The 26,507-nt window shown below is 44.4% G+C and overlaps 2 protein-coding genes across 2 annotated transcripts in view; one reads left to right on the forward strand and one right to left on the reverse strand.

Moving 5' to 3' along the window:
• Nucleotides 1-9,605, forward strand: part of TRIM24 (tripartite motif containing 24) — a 65,680-nt gene extending 56,075 nt beyond the window's left edge. The window contains exons 14-19 of the mRNA XM_049821823.1: nucleotides 383-551; nucleotides 1,023-1,336; nucleotides 4,078-4,210; nucleotides 5,604-5,678; nucleotides 6,962-7,111; nucleotides 8,231-9,605. Of these exons, the coding sequence (XP_049677780.1) occupies nucleotides 383-551; nucleotides 1,023-1,336; nucleotides 4,078-4,210; nucleotides 5,604-5,678; nucleotides 6,962-7,111; nucleotides 8,231-8,440 (1,051 nt within the window). The 3' untranslated portion in view covers nucleotides 8,441-9,605. The remainder of the gene's footprint in view (nucleotides 1-382; nucleotides 552-1,022; nucleotides 1,337-4,077; nucleotides 4,211-5,603; nucleotides 5,679-6,961; nucleotides 7,112-8,230) is intronic.
• Nucleotides 9,606-12,922: 3,317 nt separating this feature from the next.
• SVOPL (SVOP like) lies at nucleotides 12,923-25,771 on the reverse strand. The gene is made up of 11 exons (XM_049822303.1): nucleotides 25,700-25,771; nucleotides 25,471-25,595; nucleotides 23,919-23,982; nucleotides 22,323-22,448; nucleotides 20,792-20,920; nucleotides 19,040-19,113; nucleotides 17,328-17,530; nucleotides 16,047-16,158; nucleotides 15,091-15,172; nucleotides 13,458-13,547; nucleotides 12,923-13,075 (listed from the first exon to the last, which is right to left on the reverse strand). The coding sequence occupies exons 1-11, from the start codon at nucleotides 25,769-25,771 to the stop codon at nucleotides 12,923-12,925; spliced, it is 1,230 nt and encodes a 409-aa protein (XP_049678260.1).
• Between the last annotated feature and the right edge of the window lie 736 nt (nucleotides 25,772-26,507).

A 26,507-nucleotide genomic window follows, 5' to 3' on the forward strand; every position in this document is an offset into this window, starting at 1 on the left:
TGGAGAAACACTGGCCTTCCCCAAAATACAGCTTCATCTTCTCCAGAGTGGGATAATGTTCAGTCGAAGCACTTTTTTGTGTATGACCTAAAAGAAATTGAGATTATTTGCAAGTCTTGCACTAATGGGAAGTCAAACCATGAGCAATTCTCTAGTTCTGGAACTGCACCATTAAATTTTCCCTTTTTGTAATGACTTTTCAACATACATGAAAGGAAATAAAATTGGGTGTCGTATTCTATAAAAGTAATACTGTAGTGCTCAGGATTCAAAGAAGCAAAATGGATTAGCATCCTGAGGTCTCAGAAAGCATCACTGTACAAAAGGTGTCCAGTTCTGACTCTTAATTTTCTCTTTTTCTGCTTCTGTCTGTCATTTACAGTTCTGGCTCCTCCAGCAGGCCACCAGGAGCTGATTCTACACACAAAGTCCCAGTTGTTATGTTGGAGCCGATCAGAATTAAACAGGAGTCAAGTGCACCAAATGAGAACTTTGATTTCCCAATTGTTATAGTGAAGCAAGAAACGGATGAGGAATCCCGGCCTCGGAATGTAATATTAACACTTATAAAGATCTCCTTTCTCTTTGGTGGAGGGTATTTTGCATTTAAGGGGAATAAAATAATTTATTAATATTCTGTTCGGGACTTTTTTAGGGGAAATCTAAAAAGCTAAATAAAAGGAAGAGGTGAAATTCAAAATGAGACTAGCTCTAATGCCAATTCAATTAATTAACTGGTGTGATCAGACTGCTTTTACCCATTGAAAACCTGGGAAGACAGGAAATAGCTTGCAAACATCAAATTTTCATGTGGTGCGAGGAAGTGTTTCTAATTATAGTGCAGTAGTATACACAAATAAGGTTGCTAGAGTTTGGGAGTATCAAAGATAAGTTTTGGGTTTTATTTATGTTGCAAGTTGTACGGCTGCTTGCATATAAGTTTGTAATTCTGGTCAGTTTACTTGTTAGGTTCGTGCAAATTCACATAAATATTAAACTCTGGCTTCCTTTGTTTCTTACAGGCGACCTTTTCGAGAAGCATACTTACTTCATTGCTGTTAGATAGCAATCATAATTCCACTTCTGATGAAGCTGTTTTAAGAACAGATGCACCGGACAGCACAGATGATCAGCCAGGGATACTGCAGGAGAACTCATCCAGTGGGAAGACAGGATGGATAGGTTCCTCCCACATCGGGGAGGGCAGAAAAGAGGATGATCCCAACGAAGACTGGTGTGCAGTATGTCAAAATGGAGGGGAGCTCCTTTGCTGTGAGAAGTGTCCCAAAGTATTCCATCTTTCTTGTCATGTTCCTACATTGATGAGCTTTCCAAGGTAATTATGAGCCCTTCAATTCCACCTAAACTTGCATTCAAAGGCATAAGCTTTGTATTGTGAAGCCCAGTACGAGAAGCTTCAGCCTCAAAGGAAGCAGCATGTTCTTGAATCCAGAAGTTTTATTAATTGGTGAAAATTGGAATTTGCTTTGAAATTCCAGTTTCACTTTACAGATTGGCAGTCACAATAATAAAACTCTTTGCTTATTTGGCAATTAAGCAAGATCGCTTACATCTAGGGCATCTATTATTAAAATTGGGCTACAGAATTACCAATCTGTCATAAAATGTTTTAAGGATGACATAAAAGATTTACATCTCTTTAATAATACACAACTTAAAGAAAAATCTAAGCTAATATAGTATTAAATATATTATTATCTGTACTGCTAAACATGGCTACAGTCCAAGCATGGGATGTAGCAACTGGCGTCTTCTAGTACCATCTTGTTCAATGTTGAAACAAGCAGTAGGCTTTCTTGATTGGCTGTTACAAAACAACTACTCAGTTTCTTGAGTTTCAAAATGCACTCTTAATAGGTTGTTGTTATAAGAATTACTGGCGTTTGCTTCTGGAATTAGTGTCTTTGATTAAAATAAATGGCGTTTTGCAGTGTTCCAACGTGGAAATGCCATGCAATAAGTTTATTAGTGTTACAGGATAAAAACATCTGTCATAACATGTGCATTGTTTAATGCTGTTATTAAATATCATCATAGTTTGCTGCTGTAAAACATTGGGATAGCAACTTAGTTTAGTACATTGATTATCTCTGCACTACTCTGAACAAGCATACTTCTGCAAGCATATCTACTCTTTTAAATGTCACTAGAAATGTCACATAAAATTGTTTCTTTTACCTTTTGAAACTACAAATTACAGGGGGTTTGGGGTTTTTTCCTTGGGTTTTTTAATAAAATGATGCTATGTTACAGCTTTGTGTCATAAGAAAACCCCCAGTAAAGTTACAGTGAGCACTTAAACTAATAAACATTTGTGCCTTTCTGACAAGAAAAAAAACAAATCTTTAAGCAGGTAGATAACTATGTATTTACAAGGCTTTGTTCCTATTAAAATTAAAGTTTCAAGAATAAGTCTTTAACATTTCTCTTTTTTTACTGGATCATTCTGTTGAAACTGAGATGATGTCCAGGGGCAAGGGAGCTAAAAACAACTTTTCTGACAAGTGTTCAGATTTGTAAAGGTGCATATTAATACAAGTGCACTGTGTTTCTGGACTTCAGAACCATAGTTAGCTTAATTTCCCTCCTGGTTTCAGATGTATCAGGTTTGTGTTCTCATCTCTGTGGGGTTTTTTTACAGCTGTAACGGTCTCCTTCACAAACTTTGTTCTCTTGTTCCTTCAAACACACAAAATAATTCCTTTATTATTATGTCAGCAGTGTCAGTCTACTTCTTTAATGATTGCTTTTTGTTCTTGCTTCAGGTGGATAGAACAATTTCCCCTATAGATTTACAAGGTCACTGCATCTTTTTTTTCCTTCAATCTAACCCACCACACTGTTCTGGGTTCTCGGATATTTAAATGCATCGTTCCTTCCATCTTTCATGTGTTTCCTGTTTTCTTGTATCATGAGATCTTTAGATCGTGGCTTGTATCTATTTTTGTGTATCTGCCAGATCATTTCTCTGATGCTAGTCCAAGCACAGAGGTCACACTGTCATATAAATAACTCCATCAAGTTAAGGCAGTAGAAGGTAGAAGTCTCTTTGAAGGAAAATACCCATTATTCACTACTGTATGTACAACTAGCAGATGATGGAAAACTTTGGATTAGTCTGAATAAAAACCAGTAAGGTTTTTTTTTTTAACTTGGAAAGTCTTGTGCCTTACTGTCGAAAGGAACTAAAAGGCGCTGCAGAAACTATTTCCTATTTACAAAGACCTTATAATAATAACATACCTCTGAGTAAATACACACAGTTAGATCTCATAACCGGTTATTGCTAAATTCTGTCTGTTACCTAAGAAGTACAATTCAGCCCTCTTGTGGTTATCTGCAAGCATGCAAGTTTCTTCGTTTGTGGAGAACTATATTAAAACCATAGACTCTTCATAGGTTTTTTTAAAAACTTTGAGGTTCACAAATTGTATCAGAGCACCAGTGAACATAGCTTGCAGAACTAATTTTGTCATAATCTTATGCTGTCATTTAAATCTGTAGGGTTTTCTTAGACTGACTGATAAAATTGGGAACATCTGAAAGTTTTAGGGAGTGAAGAATTTCCAGTTTTCCAAAAAAATCTTGTCAAGGGTAATCTATGTAGAGTAGTAATATGTTGTAGATCAAGCTTGTAGAAAGAATATATAGTTCTTGCCTTATAACACTAACAATTTTCCTTCTGTTCAGCCTATACGATTCCTTCAGTCTCTCTGTAGTTAGAAAACAGAACTCCTAATAGTGCTTTGCTTGAATCCCATAAGTTCAGGTGAAACATTTCAGTACTAACAACAGGAGACACTGTTTTTCTGCTATGACAAACCATTTTTCTGTTATGACACCAGTGCCGTTAAAAAGGAAACAAAGTTCTAATAAAGCATTTTTACCAGCAGTCTCTGCCTTTTGTAGGGTTTAAAAAAACACCAACAACAAAACAATGCACAATGCAGGAAAAAACACCCCACAGATGAGTAACTTATCCAGAAAAATGTGGAAAGCCTTTTGTCAAGAGTGTTCTACATCACTGAGGTCAATGTGTCTGTTTGTCTTCTTTAGTGGAGAGTGGATTTGTACATTCTGTCGGGATTTGTCCAAGCCAGAAGTTGAATATGACTGTGATAAACCCGCTCACAGCTCTGAAAAAAGAAAATTGGAAGACACTGTGGGTTTGGCGCCAATAGACCGCAGGGTAAGGATAAAACGAGTACTGTCACCTTGCTGCTTGTGTTCTGAAACGTATCTGTCTTTTAAAAAGTGGTGGTAGAAAAGAAGAATTAACTTCTTAAATAAGCTCTGAGATGATAACAGCCTTCGTGTAAACATGCTGAACAACACATGATGAATGTCGGAGAAGTGGTTGTGATCTGGTGCTCTGAACTGGGACTGGGTTCTAGGAGTTACCAAGTGCTGTTTCTAACAGAGCTTTCGTACACAGTGACCTTGCACTGAGAAATTTTTTTCTTTGTGCTTTCCAAATTTGGCATAGATTGACGTTATCAACTAATGGTTTTAGTCTTTAAAGCACTTTGTCAACATCCTTTTAAAAAATTAAGGTGGTTCTTTCACAATGAAGATATACAGAGATACAATGCTGATCCTGCAGAGATTAACACAAGTCTCTGGAAATAACTGCTATCCTTTTGCAGCTTTGAATAGTCTGGTGGAAAAGCTACAAAGCAAGCAGTGGGTCTCCAACTTTTGTTTTTCCCTTAAACCTCAGAGTTAAAAGAAAAAAATTGTGCCTTTGAGCAGACAGTTGAACTGCTTGACAGAAACTTTTGGATTCTTGGGGTTTTTCTGTTTATTGTTCTTTTTTCTTTGTAGTTGTTCTATTATTATTTAAAATTTTTTTTAAGCGATTTTGAGCTGTATTGGAAACTTCCAGCAGTGTTTTACTTGGTTTCACCTGGCAACTTCTGTAAATACACTGAAATTAGTAATTTATTGGCAGTCTTAGTCTACCTGTAGAACAATTATTTACATGTGGAAAGGAAAAGAGCTAGCTCTGTTTGTATTTTGCTTTAAATGTAAGTTATAAGTGCTGTAAATATTCTGATAAAAGATCAGCAAGCATGAAATCACACAAAACTATTATTAGAATCTCTTTCAAGAATCAAGATCCGGTTCAATGTATTTGGTTACACAAAGAAAAAATACCGCTTCCCACTGCTAACAAAAAGCACCATAGCCTTTGCAGTTACAGAGCAGTTATACCCAGACGAGGAATAATATGACTGCTATCTCTGAATATTTGTAAAGCAGTGAGAGCCATGTGTGCTCTTTTATTCCCTGGAATGTCTGCTGGGCTCAGCAAATGCCCAATAACGCTGTTAGTTACTGTATGACGTTTCATAGCATGCATTTGAGAGTTGATAATGATATATCTATTGCAGGGAAGGAATACTGTAGGCCACTAGTTATGACAGTTAATCTTGCTTCCAAATAGAGTTTCCGTGCTCACTGTCCTGCTTAGGGGCTGAGGGAGTACTGAGCATCTGTTTGGTATTTTCTGTAGTTTGTTATTTTAGAACCGATCATGTAGGATTCTGTAATTACTTGGCTATCAATTTTTCTTGACGCAGAAGTGTGAAAGGCTGCTGCTGTACCTCTACTGTCATGAAATGAGTCTTGCTTTTCAAGATCCAGTTCCTCCCACAGTATGTACCTCAATTCCTTCCATTTTATGTTAGTAGCATAATTGGCATGTTTCTAATGGATTTTTTATGTCCCATCATGGTCCATTATCAGAAGTTAAGGTTCCCAGACATTGAGCATATTAAACATGTTTAATTTTATTAAAACTGTCTGAAGGGGAGTTAAAAGTTGAAGCATTGGGTTGGAAGGGGATTTGCTAGTAAAATTCCCCAAGAACTGATTTTGCTTAATACTTCAAAAATAGACACAGAAAGTAAGTTCTAACACTGTCTGCTTATTTCATAATGCTGAGTAATACCACTAAAAAGGTAAATTGGGATATGTTTGGGGTTTTTAAAAATTACCTGATTTTGACAATTAAGAGTACTCTGTAGTACTAATATGAAATTGAATTTCTTATTATTAGCTTGAAGTTTATTAGTTTAAAATGGTAAACAATACCTGGGTGCATTAGAAGTCCAAGGATACACAGAAGAGTTATCAGCATGATCAGATGAAAAGTACCTCTCATGTTCTTCAAGACAAGTCAATGGGAAAAGAATTCATGAATAAGCGATATGCTCCTATGCACCCTTTTTATTCCATTTGAATAAGGATTTTTCTTTTGAAGAACATTTCATAGAATTCAGTAATAAAAGAGGGCACAAGAGATTAATTGATTAATCATATGATGGTCGTGTATTACTAAATTCAGGTATTATAGCATTTCTCTTAAAATGTGGATCTAGTTAGAAAGAAAGTATAAAAATATTATCATTGGATTTCATATCTTATTTTCTAATTTCTAATTCTTTCTAAGGAAAGAATAAATCTTAATTCTACAACCACAGTTTGAGATGCCAAAATCATTGATAACTCTGAAATTTTCCACTGTTTCCAAGGGCATACTCCATGACCAAAATTCCTTTTGAGCAACCCATGTACTATCTCCATTTAAGTGGGTTGCCAAAGTTATCATATTGTGGTCTTGAGAGTGAAATTTAAAAATAATGTCTAAATTGTTTGCTCTATCATATGTAGTCGATGTAGGTGGGGGTTTTATTTGTTTTTCTTTTATTTTAAAATAAGCATTGGGAGGAGTATATTTTAGCTAGCAAAACTAGCATACATCACTTATTCTAGAAACTGTCTGCATGTATGTTAAAAGTACGGTTCTTACATCTTAGAATCGTACTTTGAAGATGAGACTAAATCTTGCCCTCTCCCTCAGAGCTAAAGGTTTGTACAACACTAAGTGATGAACATGACTGCATTCAGTAAAAAAAAATAATTATTCTCCATGTAGGTTCCTGATTACTACAAAATAATCAAAAAGCCTATGGACTTGTCAACCATCAAGAAAAGACTTGAAGAGACCAATTCATTCTACACAAAGCCGGAAGATTTTGTGGCTGATTTCAGACTGATTTTCCAAAACTGTGCTGAATTTAATGAGGTTAGAAATGTAGATACTTTATCTGGTTTTGTAGGCTTAGTTGCTTTCAGGAAAAATGTAGTAGAGGTAGAACTTACAACACAAGAATTTATTGTATTAAGCTTATTTTGATGATGAGACTGCAGTGAAAACATAGATCACATTTGAAACTACTGTGGTATTAGAGGACTGTGAAGTGTAGATCCTTCCATAGAAGGAAGGAGGATTGTAACAAACATGCCAGCTGAATGGCAGGACAGCAGGTAAAGAATAGGACAATTGTTTATCATAGAGGTTGATAGTGAGCATTTGATTTAAAAATTGGGTTTAATCCCCCTTGCCTCAAATCTTAAATTCAGTGCAATTTTCATTCTGGGAGGTCTGTGCTCACCCTTATGATTTCTAGTTGCATGGTGAGTGATTGTTGTTAGCCCTCACACCACTTAAGGGAACACTGCTGAAAAAGGGATGCAGGTAGTGAGTGGACCACAAAATGAGAGAGAATTACACTGGGAATAAAGATGTCTCTAAGTGGCCTCAATGGGGTTCTCATCCAGTCGCCCTTGATAGCTGGGAATACTTCCTGTCATGGTGACCTCTGCTTTAGGAAACCGATCAGCCATGGTGGCCATGACTGGCTTTAGGACTGCCTAGTCTTCCAGGTTACAATCATCATCTATCCTAGTTTCACCGTAATTAAAAAAGGTCTATAAGCTAGAGAAATTCTAGCATTTCAAGCAGTTGTTCCAAAACATGTTTAACATCCTACAGGCATACTTATATATTTCACAGCATACTTATATATTTCACAGCATAACCCAACTTTTTTGTGTCAGGATTTAAGAGTTTTTAGAATCTCTTTATATAACTTTCAGAACCCAGGGGCAGTATGGTTTTTGCAGTTGGCTTCTGTGATAATCCATCAGAGAAAAAAGTCATTGGGGATGTTGCCCAAAAGATCTATCCTTGCCCTCTGTTTTGCAGGCGTGTGGTCTTTGGGACCATGTGTTCCACAGGTGCCGTTCTTACTGCTGATTGATTTTTTTTTTTTGGTAGTTTGTAAGAGCACCTAAAAGACCTAATGTGATTTAAGTTTAAAGCTGTTTCGTGATGCACTGATGTTGTTAATTCACCCAACAGCCTGATTCAGAAGTGGCCGATGCCGGCATGAAACTTGAAGCGTACTTTGAAGAGCTTCTAAGCAACCTTTATCCTGAGAGAAAGTTCCCTGTACAACCCAACTGCCAGAGTGAAAAAGATAATCCAGAACTTACTGATGAGTCAGATGATGACTTTGTACAGCCCCGGAAAAAACGCCTCAAAGGAGAAGACCGTCAGTTGGTTAAATGAGCTGCATGTGTTACAATGGAACATTTTTTAAAAACTAAGAATATTTATCACTGTTAGTTGCAAAAAGGGGAAAAATCATGACTGCTTTGACTTATAGGTTTGTGGATATTTGCTAGACTTTCTACCCCTTGTCTGAAACACAAATCTAATGGAGATCAAGGCATATGGAGAGCTTCTCTGAAGTTCCAAACTTTCATTGTACTTCTGGAGCAGCACAGAAATTGCCATTTGCGTGGGGTGACAGCTGTTTAACTTTACTTTGAGGAAGAAAAGAAGTTTGTATAGAATTGAACTTTAAAACATTACATGGGTTCAACATGTGGCTTCCTGAGTTTGAAGAAAATGTGATCTCACCAGACTTTTAATTTTACCAAAGGCATGTGGCTGGCCATAATTTGATTTCTTTGTACTGTATTTAACACAAGCCATGAAAACAGATGGTGTAATATTATTGTCCTGCAATACTGACTGGTACAATTAAAGTGTAGTTGCCCCCAAAGAAGTTGCTGGTAATTTTAAAATGTAAGGGAGAGTGTATTAAAAATAACTTTAAAAAACCCAAACAACCAAAAACGAAAAAGGAATTTGAGAGTTTTTAATAGAGGAAGTTAAAGACAGAATACTTTGGTTTGTGCCATTTTTCTCACCACCAGCAAGAAACAGTGGTATTCCTGTACTATTTTGTTTAACAGGTGTCTCAAGTTTGATGTACCTCTGTTTAATGGAGTTGATGACAAAGTCTCAAGGGGAAAAATGTTTGCTTGCCACTATCACTCAGTCTTTGTGTGTGTTCAGAGAGGGGATAGAGTACCCTTTCTGTCCACAAGCAGCTCTTGTTGTTTTTCCAAATTTCTAAATATATTGTTGTCAGAATGCAACCGGTATTGTTATTCACTTGGAAGTACACAAGTTTGAAGAGGTGGAGGAAAAAAGAAAAGGTATTGCTCTTCAACCCTTCATCTGCCCCTGTTAAAATCACCAGAAGGTGAGGACAAATTACCTTTTTTGTTCTGTCGACTTTCCAGAAGCACTGACAACAATATAGGTGGTTGTTTCTGCCCTCAAAGATTGCAAAGTTAGGGAAGTATTTGTCCATGGTTGCTGGAGCTGTTGGTTTACACTCTTCATCTATGTCACCTTAAATGAAAACTGAGTTTTTGGGTGAGCAGGCAGTCTTTTGTATTAATTGAGCTCTGATTGTGCCAGAATTTTGCAGATGGAATTGTGAAGACGTGCGAGTGTACACAGGCCTGCTTTTGACTTGCTTTGTAGCACTGATGTGGTGCTGTGGATAGATCATTGAAGAGACTAGATACAAGTGCTGCTTGTGCCTCCCTGCTGTGTACATACACACTCAGAAAAAGGCCCTTTTTTGCTTCTCACCAGATGAGATACTACCCACCTGTCTTTATCATAGGGTGGTACTGCCCACTTAAATGTAGTGGACACTTCAAAAGAACACTCAGTTGTGTTTGCAGCAGGCCTTTGACATAGCTTTTGAAATGTCATGGTCACGTGGTTGATTTTTAAGCTGCCCAGAGTAATGTATTTATTTTCCCTTTTTCCTTATTTTCTTTTTTGTTTTGTTTTGGGGGTTGGGGGTTGGGGGGAGGGGTTGTTTTGGTTTTTGTGCAAAGTTTTTATCACCTGAAGAGAGTTGCTTGTAGCAGGAATTTTGCTATCCCAGAGTACCAGAAAAAAAGGAAGAGGCTAAGGAGCAGAACAAGATGGTGAGGGAGACCATTCTAACAAAACGGGTGTCATCAGTGCACACTACAGTAGCACAGACTTAAGAAATAAGAGGCACTGCCATTGCAACATTTGAAGTCTTAAAGATCTAGCAATGCCTAGAAGTCCTAGATACCTTGTCACCAAGTTTAACAGTGCTTCCAGAGGAAGATGCTCTGTGGTTCTCCAGACCGTAAGTTACAAGCACAGATTTATTAGGAGGCTTAGTGCATTTAGAGGTGAAGTTAAACACCTATACATCTTCAGACTAAAGTTGTTCTCCCAGTGTAAAATACTGGGGAGAGGAGTGTGTCCAGTTATTTATCTGTCTGCTGTAAACTGTTTGAAAATGTCTCTGTTTAAACAATCCACTGGAAAAATCTGACTCGACTTTGATTTTGTGGTCTTGAATGTCACCCTAAGAATCTTCAGAAATTGTCACTCCAATGAGGTTTGAGGTGTTAAATTTAACTACTTTCATGCACGTGGTATATGCACAAATAGTTGAGGAATGCTGTTTTATTTATAAAGGAAAGTACTATATTCTTTCAAGCTGCTATGGCAAAGACCGCATCTACTTTGTGTATTTTCTCCCCTTTGCCTCAATCCACAGAGTGGTGGCTGGTTTGGGGGGTGGGGGGGGGGGGGTGTGTACACTAACAGCACCAGTAGTAAAGAGTCTTCATCTCACTTCACAGGACAGGCACAAAGCATCTATTTATTGAATGATAAGAAGGGGAGCATCCTTGAGAAATTTGCCATTTGTCTATACAAATCATAGCTCTTACGCTGTTCAGTTGCAGTTTTTAATAATGGAAATGATAGGGAGAAACAATCAACATCAAATGCAGCTCACAGGAAATGACAGATTCCAAAGGTTTATTTTTCTTTCCTACCCAATCCAACATGAAACACTTGCTTTCATTTTACTTGCTAAAAAGGGGAGAAAAAAAATACATAAAATTAATAAAAGGCACATGAAAACCAACAGAAATGGATACAGGGGAAAATAATATGCATTTGGATATGTCCTAAAGGTCTTGCCTCTGTCAGGCAATCCCCATGACTGCTTTGAGAGTGGACTGATGCTGTCCTAATAAACTGAAATGAGTAGATATGCTTTTTAAATGCATTGTCTAGATTTCAGAAAAAGTTACTTACATATTCTTTATTTAGTTAGCTTTAAGGAGCACAGCTGTTGCCTGGAGCCTTAGAACTAAATATTGCCATGTTAAAAGAGCTTTTATGTCACATATTTAAATTCTTGCATGGATTGGATGACTGTACTGTGTGAGGCCCTCGGACAATGTGTTCAACAGTCATGATTCTGCAATCCCTGAATGACTATGTACACAAATGTAAGCTCTGAAATGACCAGGAGATAAGAGTTAGCAAGTTGAATTGTAGATCTAATGGTGGCTTCTCCAACTACACAGCTAGTTCTGCAGAGTTTTGGGTTTCTGTCCTTTTGACTTGTGCATGTAAAGGCCAGCAGCTGGAGCTTTTACTTGTAGCAAGGAGGATAATAATGCTATTAAGTCCCCAGGAAAAGGGGGGGGGACCCCATTAAGGAATCATTACACTCCCATTTTCTTGACCACTGTTAGCCAAAGTTAATCCAACTGTAGCTGAATCAGAGGTTTCCTTTTAAGTCTAAAGCAGTTTCAGTGAAGTGTTTTGCTTAGTAAGTGTTGTAAATCCAACCATTTGAAGGCCTAAGTGGCTCTCTGGCCTCTGTGCAGGGGATTGAACTTCACCGACAAGGGAAGATTAAGTAAGTTGCTTTGTCCACTTCCTTATTAAACTTTGGTTATTTTTTTTCCCCCAGTCTTTTACAGAATATCATATAGATATTTTAAATGGCATAAAGACATAAGCATTTAAAGAAGCAGGTAATGATTAATATGTTTCTTTTCTGAAAACCCTAGGGTTAACTGTTCTGTGCACCTTGTGGAAACTTTAAATGATGTGACCCAATGAAGTGTGTGTGTTTGTGTCTATATGTATGTAATACGTGTGTGTTTGTATATATGGGGGTTTTTAAAGTCTGGTTCTGAAGCCCACCTAAACCAGTTTGATCAAACATCTGTCTTGCTCTAGGCTGCTAAAGAATGTGGATTATTTGAGCCTATGATCTTCTGGTTTATACAGGTAAGACTGCAGAATAATAGGCAGGGTGATGTGGGCACGCTGCATGCATGACATGAGAAGTACCATGCTGGTATAGCTGAACCGACTAGAATCACAGAACTGCTCACCACCTCCTGTAATTAAACTAGTGCAGCTTGGGCATGGGAGATTGTCTGGATTTAAACTTCCCCCTCAATCTTTGTGCTTAGTGTTTTGGCTGATTGCTTTATAGGAAACACTAGCCACAACGGCTTAGCAGTTGGGGCTTTTGACTGGAATCTGATGGAGAAGAGGCTTTAGTAGTTCAAGGTATTACTTCTATCTGCTGTCCTCTCTCCTTGCAGCACAGGCAGAACTGAATATGTGCCTGTGAAGCAGCAACTTCAAGTCGGGACTGGAGACGCCAGTAAAGAGGGGCTAACGTGCTGGCCTGAGGGAGCTGGGGTTAGGGCAGGCCTTCTCCTTTGTTCTTTTATGAGAAATGAGCTTTAGGCAACTGCGATGACAGTGCTTTAAGCTGCTGCAACAGCGCATTCCTGTGCTTGCCTGTCAGGCCTTCTTTTGGGTTATGAACCCTCGGGAGGAGTTGGTTTGGGTTCTGGCTGAAACATAACCTACTAGTTTCTAAAGAGCGTTTAGATACCCAAGAGCGGTGATACAAACCTGCAGTGCCCTGCCCTTGGTCTCGATGGGCAGCGTGAACGCGGAGATGGCACACACGACGCACACAGATGAGAAAAGACACAGGGCCCCAAGGAAAGAAGCGCTCATAAGAACCTGCGGGGAAATGAACTGTTCAACCATCAGCTCCCGTGTATGGGGTGGCTGGCAGTTAATTAGTAATTAGAGTGGACAAAGGGTCACAAACACCTGTGAGCCTCAACAGTAGAAAATTGTGTATCTATGAGCTTTCAGAAAGCAATTTACTAGCAAGCCTAAGCTCTGGGAAGGGAATTTTGCAGATCTGCATCTGGCAAAGACCACATAAGTACAAGTACTCTGTATAAAACATCAGATGAAGAACTAATGAGTTGGAGAGGGAACTGAATACATCTTTTTTTTTTTTTTTTTTTTATTGTGAACTTCAGGGACGTTTCTCTGTATATGTGATAGCAATGATCAGCACAGTGTTTACCAACATTATCAAGCGTGCTCTTACTTGTGATATAAATGGGGCCACCATAGCTCCAACACGGCACAATGACCCACTTGTTCCCATCCCCAGGGCTCGCATTGTGGTGGGATAAACCTAAAACAGACCAGAAAGTAATCTGATTAATGCAACAATGATCTGTGATATTTGTCTCTTCTCTTTTTATTATTTTTCTTTTTTTTTCTTCAGAGACACCCATTATATTATCAAGGGCAGCTAGTGGGCTAAGATATAAAAAGAAAGAAAGGTTCCTCTGGCTCTCTTTTGTGCCATTACAAATCTGCCATTTTTTGCCCCAAGTAAAGTTTTAGGACAAGTCAGTCAAAGCTGGATGTCATTCCCCTGCTGTTTGCTCCCTGTCCTGTGTCTGTTTCCCACCCCCACCCCCACCCCCCTTTTCTCCCAGTTGGGCTGGGCAGTGCACATCAAAGTCATAGAAGAAAGGCTGGGTGCTAAAGGAAGAATTCAATTTATATTACCAGGCCCTGTATCTGGAAAGCAGGAAGAAAGGATATTGTCTGCAGCCTTCAAGACTGCCTATTTATTTGTATCAACAGCACTTTTGTTTAGGAGGAAAAAGAAAAACAGATCCCAATAAGAAACCTCCAGGCTTAGAAGAATGTCTATTGTGTATTTTCTTTTTCATGTGTCCCAAACACCTGTGCCAATAAAACACTTAAGGATGTGTTTTGCTTAAGTCCTCTTAATATCAATAGCTTTTAGCAAGTACACCCCTGTAAGCCTTTGTTTAAATACTTTAACTGGGCCAAGCCAATGGAGGTAATTCAAGAAGAGTCCAGGCATGTGGCCCCAAAGGGGATTTCAAAGTTTGGTTTTGGTCATTGATTAAATTCTGAGTAGTATTGGTTTATGATATGGCTGTTGCAGCAATGGTCTTTACATCAACAGCATCTGGTTCAGAACTATTAGAAAGCTGGTATTTATTCAAGCCTAGTGCATGCTTAAATAATATAGTGTACTACTGAAGTATCAGGCCAACACAGGGAGCTACTTCAGTTTGCTTTTTATCACTTTGCTCAATCTGAAGGGTAATACATTTAACTCTACACAATTGTTTAAAAAAAGAACAAAAAAACACCACCCCAACAATGCATACTTCACTCCCAGAACTCATGGCTCCAAAGTTTTATGAAGGACAAGCTCTCTGAAGGATTAAAACTGTTTACAGACAAAACACAGTAATTTCCATTAAGTGAAATAAATCATACATTTATAACCTCATATACTACCTTATACTATGACATCAGTCCCTTAAGTAAGTGCTGGAAAAAGTTCCTTTCAGTGGTATCCTATTTTCTAACTTTGCAGGGGGTTGGTGAGGGGAAAGATTGTGGGATTTGGGAGATAGTGGTGCACAACATCCTCAAAAAATAACATTCTGTAGTAGCTGACCAAGAGGTAGCTCAGTAGGGCATTCCTCTTCCACCTCCTTTTGTCATCTCTCCAACTAATTATCTGATTTCTTCTCTGATCTTGCATACGAAAACAGCACGGCAAGGAAGCCGGAGACACTTTGTTCAAGAACGATGACTCTAAAATAAATACGGCAGCATTGCTAGGTATAGGCAAACGGGCTTTCATGCCCCAGAGCAGCTTAACGTACTTTAGAAGGACCTACCTCTGCTGTGTAAATGTAGATGGTGTTGAAGTTTGCTGAAACCAAGGCACGCAGCATGAAGAGAAACCCAATCGTGCCTGTGCTAGAGAGAGAGCCACATGGAGCAGAGTTAGTATCGCTGAGCAGTGATCAGCAGAGACCCAGCCTAATATATTTACTGTGCTAGGGCTTTTACCAACTTACTATAAGGGAAAGCATAAGGAAAAGATGGTTGCTGACAAGTGTAATCTTTCTCTAGTCCAGTGACGAGACATGTTTGACAATGGGCTATTATTTCATGTCAGGTTTGCTTTAGGCCGGCGTTAGAGGCTGGAGGGAATTATCTGAACAGGACTGTAGTGGCTCAACTGGTGCCTTCAGCGTTACGGTCAAGTCTGACTTCCAGCCTAGCCCTCGCTTTCTGGTCCTCTGTAAAACTGTTGCAAGCAAATATGATGGCCAGGCTCAGTTTCAGGGAAAACTGAAAATAATAATAACAGCAGTACAGAGGCCAATGCCTTACTGAACGACTGTAAGCTTCCTAGTAGGGCCTTATTTAGCTTAAAGCCTATTTGTAGCCTCCCACTCCAGCTCCCAAGTATTTAGCCAGCCACCAGGGCCAGTAGCCCACTGGGCAGGCGGGGGACACCACTGGCGAGCAGCCATCAGGCTACCAGCCAGTTTAGAAGAATCTTCAGCTTGAAGCCATCCTGATTTTCAGTAACCATTAAGCCCTGCCAGCTTGAGAGGGGTCTTTCTTACACATCCTTGCAAATCAACCTGATAATTACAGCACCATTTCTCTTGATGCCTTGAGCTCCTCTTGAAGTGCCCACAGCTTTCCCAGGAAGAGGAGGGAACCAGTCAGAGGGTTTTTTCAGATGTACAAGAATTACTGGTGACCTGAAAATACTCTAGGTACTGCCCTTGGCACTGCACCCCCCCCCCAACAAGACCCGCGTGCTGATCCAGACTACCTCGAGGTGCAGATGTTAAGGAGAAGAAAGAATAGGGCCGTACATCCCATGGTGATACACAGGCTCAGTCGTCTTCCGAGGAAATTGATGCTGAGAATGTTCAAAGGATTTACTGGAGATAAAAAGGAAAACGTAAAATGTTAGATGACCTAACTGCAATGATTGTCTGTCTTGACAGACCTTATGCGGTGTGTCTCAAACATACCTCTCTGCAGGCCCAGCACCTACAAAATGCTCTATAAAATGGACAAATGCTATAATTCTCTTCCTGTACCCAAACCCTGTAATTTGCCCCTACACCCTTTTTTTTTTTTGTTTGTCCTTCCCCTCAGAAGCTGGAGCCTGTCCTTCCCTGAAATTTCCCTGCTGTGCTACGGCAGGACACCAACGCCTGTCCTGAGCCGTGCAAGGAAGGCACCCGCTGGACGAGCACCGCAGGCATGGGTGGTTTTGCCCCCTTTGGCCACAGCCCAGCCAAACACCAGGACCCAGCGTCTGCCCCGTTGAGTCCCCCCATGAGCCGGGAGCCAAGCAGACCCCTGAGCACATCCCTGGACTGGTCCCAGCCCGGCTGCGCCTGTGGGATCCAACAACCGGTCGCTTTGTAGCTCGGTTGCTGAGATGTGAACCAGGGAAAACATTTCACCTCCCAGGGGTGTTGCAATACTAGACCCACACGCAGTGCCAGGTTCTTTCGCTCCCAGGCAGGCTGCACTGGGAAGCATTTTGGTGAGCTGCAGATTCCCTGGGCACGTACCTGTCCTTCACCGTAGTACTCGGCCCAGGACCTGCTCCTGAGGCCGCCGTCTCTCGGAAAGTAGGGCACTTGTGAGTGCGTTCAACTATATCAGTCTGACTATTTGCAATCCTTGTTTGTTTATGACTTACTTACTTTCCAAAAACTACACGTCTGGGAATTTGGGAAGCCAGGCTCAGTTCTGGGTGAGTTAGGAGCAATTTCCCCTGGAGTTTAACCAAGACTGTTAGTATGTACTAACTGCAAAGGAGGTCCTTGGCTCTGCTGTTGGAAGGACCCATGCTGTCATCAGAAGCTGAATTATTCACCTGGGGAGCAATGCCCTACCTCGCCCCTCGCCACCAGCTCATGGCTTGTGTCCTGGACCTTCATTTGAAGAGCCTGCGCCTGGCGCTTGCCAGCCACGCTGAGGGCATTTGGACCCCCGGCACATCACGAAGCGCACGCACAGCTAAAAGCTTTGCGGGGAGTATTGGCTGGCTGCAAGAAGGGGAAGGCAGGGCAGGGAGGGGAGAAGAGGTTACGTGCGATCTCTCCGGCTGTGCTGATGATCATGGTCTGGTAGGCGGCGGGGCCAAACAAGCGGCAGTAGCAGGGGCTGCGGCTCTCCTCGGAGTCGTCGCCGGAGTCCTGCGCCCGTGGTGCCGCGGAGCTGCAGACGAGGTCCCGCTCCAGTAACTCGGCGCTGGCCAAGATGACGCCGTAATAAGCAAACGCTATGCCAAGCCTGGGGGGGGGGGGGAAACGCTGCAGTGAGCGGCAGCAAGGACGGAGAAAGCGAGGAAACTGAAATGCGGCAGGTTTGGGGTGCGCTGGGACCCCTGCTGTGTGCACCAGCTCTGCGTGATGGACCCCCTTAGCCTGAGCCTAGCAGGGACTCGGGTACCCACCAGGTCACCACAACCACCTATGTCCATGCTCTGCTCTTCCTCGGGGGACCCCACCTCAGCTCTTAGTTTGTCTTTTTGCTTGTCCCTGAGTGCTGGTTCTCGCTCTGCAGCAGGGGAGAGCGTGCCCCTTCCCTCACGCAGGGCTGCAAGTGGAGACATTTCCAAACCACCCCTTCCCTGTGGACCAGGGATTCTCGACACCAGGCACCGATGCTTGCAGCTTTCACGAAGCAACTGTCCAGATTTTTTTCAGTCCTTATCCTTTCTGCCCAGGGATTTTCGAAAGGAGTTTGCATTAACTGGCTGGAGAGGCTCACGTCGCACCCTGGCTGGCTGCGCAGAGCACAGCGTTGGTGATGGCAGCCTGGCTGTGTCATTATCAAGTAATTCAGCACACGCCTAATCATAAGCAGGCCGGGAAGTAATTTTCACTTTTTCATCCCCCCTGGCAGTTTCAGAAATAAGCAGCAGAATCTGGGCTAGGAAACGAGCTGCCTGGGGAGGTGGGGGATGCTTAGGGCACGGGGCGGGGGGGGGGGGATGCAAACCCAAGAACAGGCCAGCGACTCCTGGGAGGACTGAGGGAGAAAGGAGGATTAAAAAAACAAAAAGAAAGATATTTCATAATACTCATACAAGTTGAGGGGAAAAAAACATTAAAAATTCAAGGCCTGACTCGCCGAGCAACATTTTGGGTCAATGAGTTCCCACGGAGCCATTATTTATACATTTCCATTCCAGACAGCAAAGTCAATGAAACTTATATTACCTTTGCATACAGCTACCAGGAACATTGCGTATGAAACCTGTCTGTCTTCAATCTTAATTTTCCCCGGCCAGTGGCACTGGTAACCGTTAATGAGTTGCTTTTGGAGCCCTATTTCACTGATATATTGGCTGGCCGGCAAAGGTGACGCATTTCTCCTCCTCTCTGGAAAACCAAGTCTACGCCAAGAAGGGTAGCGGAGTCGTGGGCCCATCGCTGGTGCACGCTGCAGGCAGGGCTCTCGCCTGGCTCCCACCCCATGTCCCCTGAGCTGCCCTGGCCCAAGGAAGGACTCCCGGTGCCCTGCACCATCCTGGATGTCCAGCCTTTTTCTGCCTGTGTTAACACCGACCGACGCAGGGTACCTGAGGCATGGTCTGAGATCAGGACAAGCCAACAGTGCCCCATGCCCACCTACTCCCCCTCCAGCTGCCAAGGATCTGCAGCCACCTCCTGAGGCAGAAGTGCTGCCTTGTAATGGCAAAGTCAACGGGAGACTTCTGCTCTCTGCACACATTCAACTGAGAGAATGAGGTGACAGGCAAGAGGGGAAAAAAAAAAAAAAAGCTTTTTTTTTTACCATATGATCCATATCTGCAAAGTGGTTCTGAAGTATTTGGGGTGGATGAGGTCCTTGAATCTTCCTCTCCTTTCCTGCAAATTGAGAGAAATAAAAGGTTTCAAAAAGGCATCTTTTATACAGGGGCCAGTGTTCTGCAGCAGCAGCTGGCACCCCAGGCCCCCCTGCCCTCACCCCAGGCTGCCGATGACAGACAGACAGATGGTGCAACACAGCACCCCATCAGCCCTCCAGAGAGGAAAGCCCCTCTTCCCAAAGGATGCCCACAAGAGGACGTGCTGCAAAGGATGGAGGGGAGGAGAAGAGAACACCCCGAGCCCTCCCGGCCCACACATGACCTCCCAGCTCCCTGTAATCTGGCCCCAGCATGAACATCATGGTGCTGGAGGGGGACTTGGTGGCTGCTGGGGGGCCAGCACTGCCAGAGCTGCTGGCAGCTCCCGTTGCCCACGTGCTGGGGAGAGAGGACCAGCATCCGCTGCTCTGCCTGTGAAGCAAGTTTGTGGCCACGTACGTCTCACCAGGAAGCCTGAAATGTCAGCGAGCAGAGAGGCAAGCAGGCACCGGGGGGCCCTGCCTGCCCCACTGCTCCCCAAGAGCCAGCAGCTGCCCCAGCATCCCACTGCTGAGGGGACACGAGTTCACATGGACGGTTTGGGTTGCCTTTATTTTTATTTTCCTCGTCATTGGTTAAGCCTGAGAGGGTGCACAACTAACAAAAACCCTTCCCACAGCCAATGCGGGTCCATTACATAAATTCAATTAAACTACAGGGAAGCTTTAATCCTAATTAATTCCAATACAATAGCACCATCTTGCATGAATTGCTAAGGACAATGCTTGGTGCCTGTGGGATTGAATAAGCAGCAAAGAGGTCCAGGAAAGGGACTTAAAAGAGCTGGATAATAGTTTTGAAACCCTGGACAATAGTTTTGCCCAATCTTCCTCTCCTGGGGAAAGGAGCCACCTGAATAAGTCCTCCCGCCCTGCAGCCAGCAGGGCCCAGACTGGGGGTAAGGGGGAGCAGACTGGGGGTAAGGGGGAGCAGCCTGGGGGTGGGCCTGGCCCCCAGCTCCTCTCCTGCGCCACCTGCAACACCCACACATGCTTTTGGGCATTTCGGTCCAGTAGTGATCAACTCCTGAGCCGCTCAGCTGCTTACAGGTGCAAATGGTGGTAGCTGTGAAACGGCGTCTCCTGCTTTGACCTTTTTCTGCTAGTCCGTGGCTCCACACTCCACATGTAGGGTGCTGGGACTCCGTGGACAAGCCCGGCCAGGGGCTGGGAGAAACCTCTGGGAGCAGTGGGTTGACCTCATGGCAGGGACCCTTGCAGCCTGACCGGCCACAGCCCCGGGAGGGACCCCGAGGGGAAGGTCCCAGGTCTTACGGCACAGGGGACGCCCCTGGGGGATGGATGGGCAATAAGGAAGAACGCGCTTTGCAGGGGGCCTTTTTTGTGATAGAGGAAGCAGATCTTTTCTCAGCATGGTATTTTTCTGAGCGAACGCAAGGAATGAAAAAAAAAAAAGCAGAAAACTCAGTTTCCTTTTGATGGCCAAGATTACTGTCCCTCCAAAAGAAAAATGACATTTTTGTAATCACACTCAATAGCTGTTTGGAGAAAAACCAGGTGAGGAGGGGGAAAGAGGCAGAGCGAGATATGCTTGGCGGTCCCACTCCCTCCCCAACCCCCTGATGCCGCAGCCCTGCCTGGGACGGAGGGGTCCGGCAGCGCCGGGGTCTGGTTTACCTTGGCGGGCTCCTTCAGCACCCCCTCGGGCATCACCGCCCTGTTCATCTCAGCTATCCTCTGCAGCGTGGCCAGGGCAGCGGCCACGTTTCCCTTGGAGATGTTGTACCGCGCTGACTCTGGGATGAACTGAAAGCGGAGCGGTGTCAGAAAGCCTTTCTGCCCCTCTCTGTCCATGCAAACCCTACTCACAGCTTCCCGTCGTGCCCAGGAGCCCGGCCAGGTTAGCACAGGGCACTGCCCAAGCTGGAGCAGCTTTTTGGCTGTTCTCCTCCCTAGCCGTGCCCTGGGGCACCCCTGCATGTCCCAGCTCCCCGTACCCCATGTCGGGGTGCTCACCCTGCCCAACAAACCCATTTCTTGGTCCAGCTCCCAGGGGTCGGCTACTGAGCCGTCTGTGGCAAGCACTCATGAGAGGTGGAAGCCAAAGACACAGGTTTAACAAAACAACCCTTAATTAATTGAAATTCTAAAAAGGGATGAGGCACGTGTCACTTAAGCAAAAGTCTTGGAAGACTTAACAAGACCATTGAAAAAAAACGAAGGCATGGATGAACTTTAGGAGCAAACTCACACATCATTAGCATTTGCAATGTTCGCCCACACCTGTGCTCTTTCCAAAATAAAATCACTTTTCATTAAATGATGGCTCTATTAAATTATAAACAATTACATCTTTATCACTGAAATATGAATTAAAGACTCTTTTTTTTTTAAAGGTATGTATGCTGACTGTGTCTTTTTTTTCTTCTGGACTAAAAACTTGTGCTACCTATTTTTTTCTGGCACAAATGATCAGGGAAACCAAACATCAAAGTTATACAAGTGGATGTTCACAGCAACCTTGGATTTGACTGCCCAGGTAGCACCCCAAATGGACTTGTGCATTCATTCAGCTGCAGGAAAAGCTTTCGCGTCTGCATGGCTTGCACCCGCTACAGCTCAGCCCTGCAGTGCCCATGAGCACTGTCATAGGGATTTTCCACATCACTCTCCACAAATAAGATGGCCCTCATGTCCAAGGCTGATATTTCCGAAGCATGAGCAAACCTGGGGAAGCAGCAGTTGACCCTGACACCCGTTTGCTTTGTGAACATTATACTGAGGCTTCTTTCCTCAGCCCTAGCAAATGTAAAGACTGAAGAGGGTACGCTGTGGCCAGCACTAGACCGAAGATATTTTACTTGTGATTTTTTTCTATACCCTGCCTAGCCTGTCTTCTTCTCGATGCCTGGCCAATCACCTTGTCCCTGGGGTGCTGGAGGGATACAGCAGGGCAGCAAAGCCAGAGGCTTTGCAAAAGCAAAGCAAAGCCAAGCCATCTCCCGCAGGCTGACGTCTCCCCAGCAGCTGGTCTGCAGCCCCCCCAGGCCATCAGGACCGTCCCAAGCCCCCTGGGTGAGAGGGCTGCAGTGGTGAAAGGAAAACACAAGGATAGCCCCAGGCTTGCAGGGGGTGGAGGGCAATGCCTCTTGGTGCCTGGGGAGATGCCAGGTCCGTGGCGGGGAGGGGGGAGACGAGCTCTTCCTACCTTGAACACCAAGATGAGAAGGATCCCGGGGATGGAGGCTATTCTGATCAGCCACCGCCAGCCGATGGTTGGGTTCACCACCGATGCCAGGCCAATGATTAACAAGGATCCTGCCAACCAAAACACCTTTCCGAGGGAAAGGAAGGGGTTAAAACATGAACACATGGCAACAATTTGTTTATTTTTTCCCCTTCTGGTCTGGTTCCGTGGATAGGTGGGGATCTGTGCTGGGGAGCACTGTGGTTCAAACTGAGCCATCCCACGGGTGTCTGAAAAGCTGAGCTTGGGTTGAAGGAAAGAGGGAAAGACAGACAAGGATTTGGGGAGGGCCGGCTGAAGATAGTCTTAATTAGCTCCACATGAAAACAGATAACTTGCTGTGGCTACCATTGTACTTAAAGCCACTTCTTTTGTCCTTCCAGTCTCTTCTCTGCTAATGCTCATGCCCATGAATTTTCCTCTTGTCTAAATCTCTGCAGGGGAGCGCCAGATTTACAAGCACCGAAGGCAAAACCGGGCCAGATTTCCACTGCTGGAAGTTGGTGGATCTCCAGTAGACTCAATGCCAAGTTATACCAATGGAGAATCTGGCCCCCCCGATCTCCAAGTACATTCCTCCCCAAAGTTCACTTGTTGCCATTAGGGGCCGCATCCCTTTCCAGGGGACCACCCAAGGGAGCTCAGCCAACACAAAGCACAAACAAATATATAAAAGCTGCAGCAAGTTTATGAGTAATCTGTGGGCAGAAATAACAAATTTCTGGGGACAAATACAAGATCGTTCTTTTTTATAAACCTTCTTTGTGTTTCTGATGATACTTTGGTAATGAAGCCCTGGGATCAAACAGGCAGTAATGAAAAGCAAATTATCCCTGCCACCAAGACCATATACAAACACTTTTGGTTCAACAGTCAGATGAATTTGTGTGCTCAAGGAGGCCTCTGCAGATCATTTGCACATGCAGCAAGTGCCCATTGCAGAAGTAAGCAACAACCCGAGTCACGCTTGCTGTGGTCTTTGCCCAGCAAGTGGGCGCAACCCTCCCAGCACATCTCAGGCCGAATTTCGGACTGTCTATGCTACCCTATCCTACACAAAGCTCTGTGCCATCCCTGAGCAGAGACAGGGAGAGGCGCAGATTAGGATCTCATCTGGGAATCACCTTATTAATACATTGTTATTAAACAAGTCCAAAGAGAGGAGGGATGAGCCCAGGCCCGGAGGGGGGCAGCGGTGCTGCTAGCCCCAGGGCTGGCTGGAAAGAGCCATCGGCACTGGCCCCGTTAGAGCAGGCGGCACGGTTATGGATAGGACATGCGAGAGGCTGAGTGCCAGCCATCAATCGCAGTCCCCACGCGATGTTCGGAGCATCCAATTATTTGAGAAGATATTGCCCCTCTTCTGCAGGCAGCTGCCTGTGTACATCTTTAATAACACAGATACCATGCTCCGGGGTGCAGCACTCACTGAGACCCAGATAAGTGTGAATAGTCTGGGAGAAAGGCTGACGTGCTGGAGACCCAGCTTCCAAACAGCAGTGGGACAACTCTCCCAGGACTCAGGGCTAGAAGAAACAGTAACGTGCTCACTCTTACCTGAGATAAAGGCAACATGTATCCTCGGTATTTGGTGGGCAAAAATTCCGTTTTTATGATAAGCCTAGTGAAAAAGGGGGGAAAAAAATGCAGAAATACAGCAACAATGAGAATTTCTATACTAATCAAGTAGCAGTTCAGTTCAGCTCAGTCAGTGCTGGACGTTGCTGCCCGTAGGCAGAGTGCCATCCCTCTTCCACCACTGAGCACCCCGAGACAGGGGATCCCTGCTCAATATGCCCTCCACTCAGGCAAGCCCAAATTACATGCAAGGGAGATAACACGGCATGAATCCTCTCCAGGCCACGGCTGTAGGGTACAGGCAGGTAAACGCTGCAGCCTGTGCATCAGGAAACCTACGGGAAGGTCCTGTGGGTTGACTGAGGCATCAGCACAGGCATAGCCCTGGGCACAGGCATAGAGTGTGTTTGTAGAAATGAACAATTTATAGTGAATCTTTTTTTTTTTTTTGTTAAATAAAGAAAACTGTTCCACTTTTTATCAAATGGTTCGATAGCCCTTGGGGGAGGGCCTGGCACTGGCATCTCCCAAGCTCACAGGTATGACTTGTGCTTCCTCGGCTGGAAAGAGAGACGGGTGGGGAGACACCCACGTTGGCTCCTTCTATCTCAGCTATTGAAGTGTTTTATAAAACGTGCAATTTCCCTCCATCCTCATTAGGTTCATTAGCAGCCTTCATGGCCAGGCAATGGGGGCTCTCCTGTGAGGGAGGCAATGCCCGGAGCTTGGCAGATGCGTGACCCAGGCACAGGGCGCCTTCTCCTCCCAACAGCACCTATCTCCCTCCTGTCCTTCACTTCGGCAAAGGGTCAGCACAACCAGTTTTGGGCTTTCCTGTGTGGGCAGCGACCAGGCTTCGAGGAACCATGGAAGATGCTGAAATGTTGCATTTGTTTCCCCAAGAGAGTCGAAAGAAATAATTTATTTTGCTAGGCTCCTAGTGAAGTGGTTGTTAATATTGTGGATTTCTACCCCCCTCCCTCCATGTCCCCCTTTCCGCCCCAACAGGGCAAAAAGTTTCATTTAAGTGGGTATGTTTTACATCAGTTCAAGAAGAATTTGCTAGTTAAGCGGAATTGTTGTGACTTTTTTTACGAGGAAGCAGCCTTTGCTCATCTGTTACCTGTCTAATTGTTTTTATAATATATGTTCTTAATAATCCCCCTGTCACTGGCTTAACGTAAACCAGCTGCCCCCTCTATTCCAGGGCTCAGGAGTCCTTGGGAACTGCAATTTAGGTTGATCAACTGGGATTCAGTAAAGTCACAGCACAGCGTTTTGTTTCAAGGCTCTGTGGAAATTTGCTCCCCTTTCCACTTCCAGCCCCCGTGTAGGCCCCTTCCCCTCCATCTCCTCCAGGTCACGGCGCAGCCACGGCTTATCAGGCTCAGCGCGAGGGAAACCAGGCACTCTGCCAGTGTCAGCCAAAACGAGCTGAAGGGCTTTTCTTGCCTCGGGTCCACGGGTGCCTTCGCTAACCTCCCTGCGAAGGCCGCCTCGCCGCTGCCCGTGCCACCAGGCGCGGCCTTACCCTTGCGCGTGGCCTGACACACCGCCTCCTACCATGGCCCGCAGGAACACGAACCAGATGTAGGATGGGGCAAACGAGGTCAGCAGGGAGAAATAGGCTGCCCAGAGGAACGAGAGCAGCAGAATCTGCAAAAGGGAAAAAATGAGAGTCACCAAACTACGGGCTCAGCCAGACGCGTGGCTCCTGGGAGGCTCAGGAAAAGGACGTGCGGCCCCCGGCGCTCGCTCACCTTCCAGCGGCCATACCTGTCGGCCAGGAGCCCGAGCACTATGCTGAAGACCATGTAGCCAAAAAACACCATCTAAGGGGAGTTGAAACACAGCTGTGGAGACCCCAATCCCAGCAGCACCTTGCAGCTCTGCCCTTTGAACCGTGGGCGAGTCGAATGTTTTCCGAACAGCAGGATGAGCTGCAGTGCCCAGGACCGTGAGCGAGGAGCCTTTCAGGGGTTGACTTCATGTAGGCACTCAGTGCTTCAACCCTCAAAGCTGGGGGTTGGATGGCAAGGACTTCAAAATAAGAATACGGAACTGGGGGGCTTGTTTTGGCATTACAGCTCTGGGCACAGATGTGTGCTCACGTCAGCTCGCTTTCTGGTTTTCTACACTTGTGGTGGTGTTCTTGCACCTGAGAGGAGGCCCTAGGAATTTATCTGATCCACTGGGAAATGTACTTTACAAAGCAAGCCCATCGTGGTGCTGCTGACAACGACCACGTAGTGGATAACCTGCGTGAGGGGAGCACAAAGTCACTCACCGTTGTCACTAAAGCCACCTGCCAGTCTTGAAGCTGCCACTCGCATCGGATGAGAGGGGACACAACGGCTATTAGCATGATCTCCATGGCTTCAGCCACCTTTGGGAACGAGTGTGCACGTTATGCAAGAAGGAAAGCCACAAGGAGCCCATGGGGGAAAGTCCCTCAGTCCTACCAAGCCTGCAGCCATGGCAGTCCCACCGTGCCAAAACAGAACTGTGAAGCCATGGGGTCTCCACAGTGGTCTGAGCCCTGTGCCTGATCTGGAAGATGTGAGCTCT

The sequence above is a fragment of the Accipiter gentilis genome, chromosome 18 (assembly GCF_929443795.1).
Source record: "Accipiter gentilis chromosome 18, bAccGen1.1, whole genome shotgun sequence".
Taxonomy (NCBI): Eukaryota; Metazoa; Chordata; class Aves; order Accipitriformes; family Accipitridae; genus Astur; species Astur gentilis.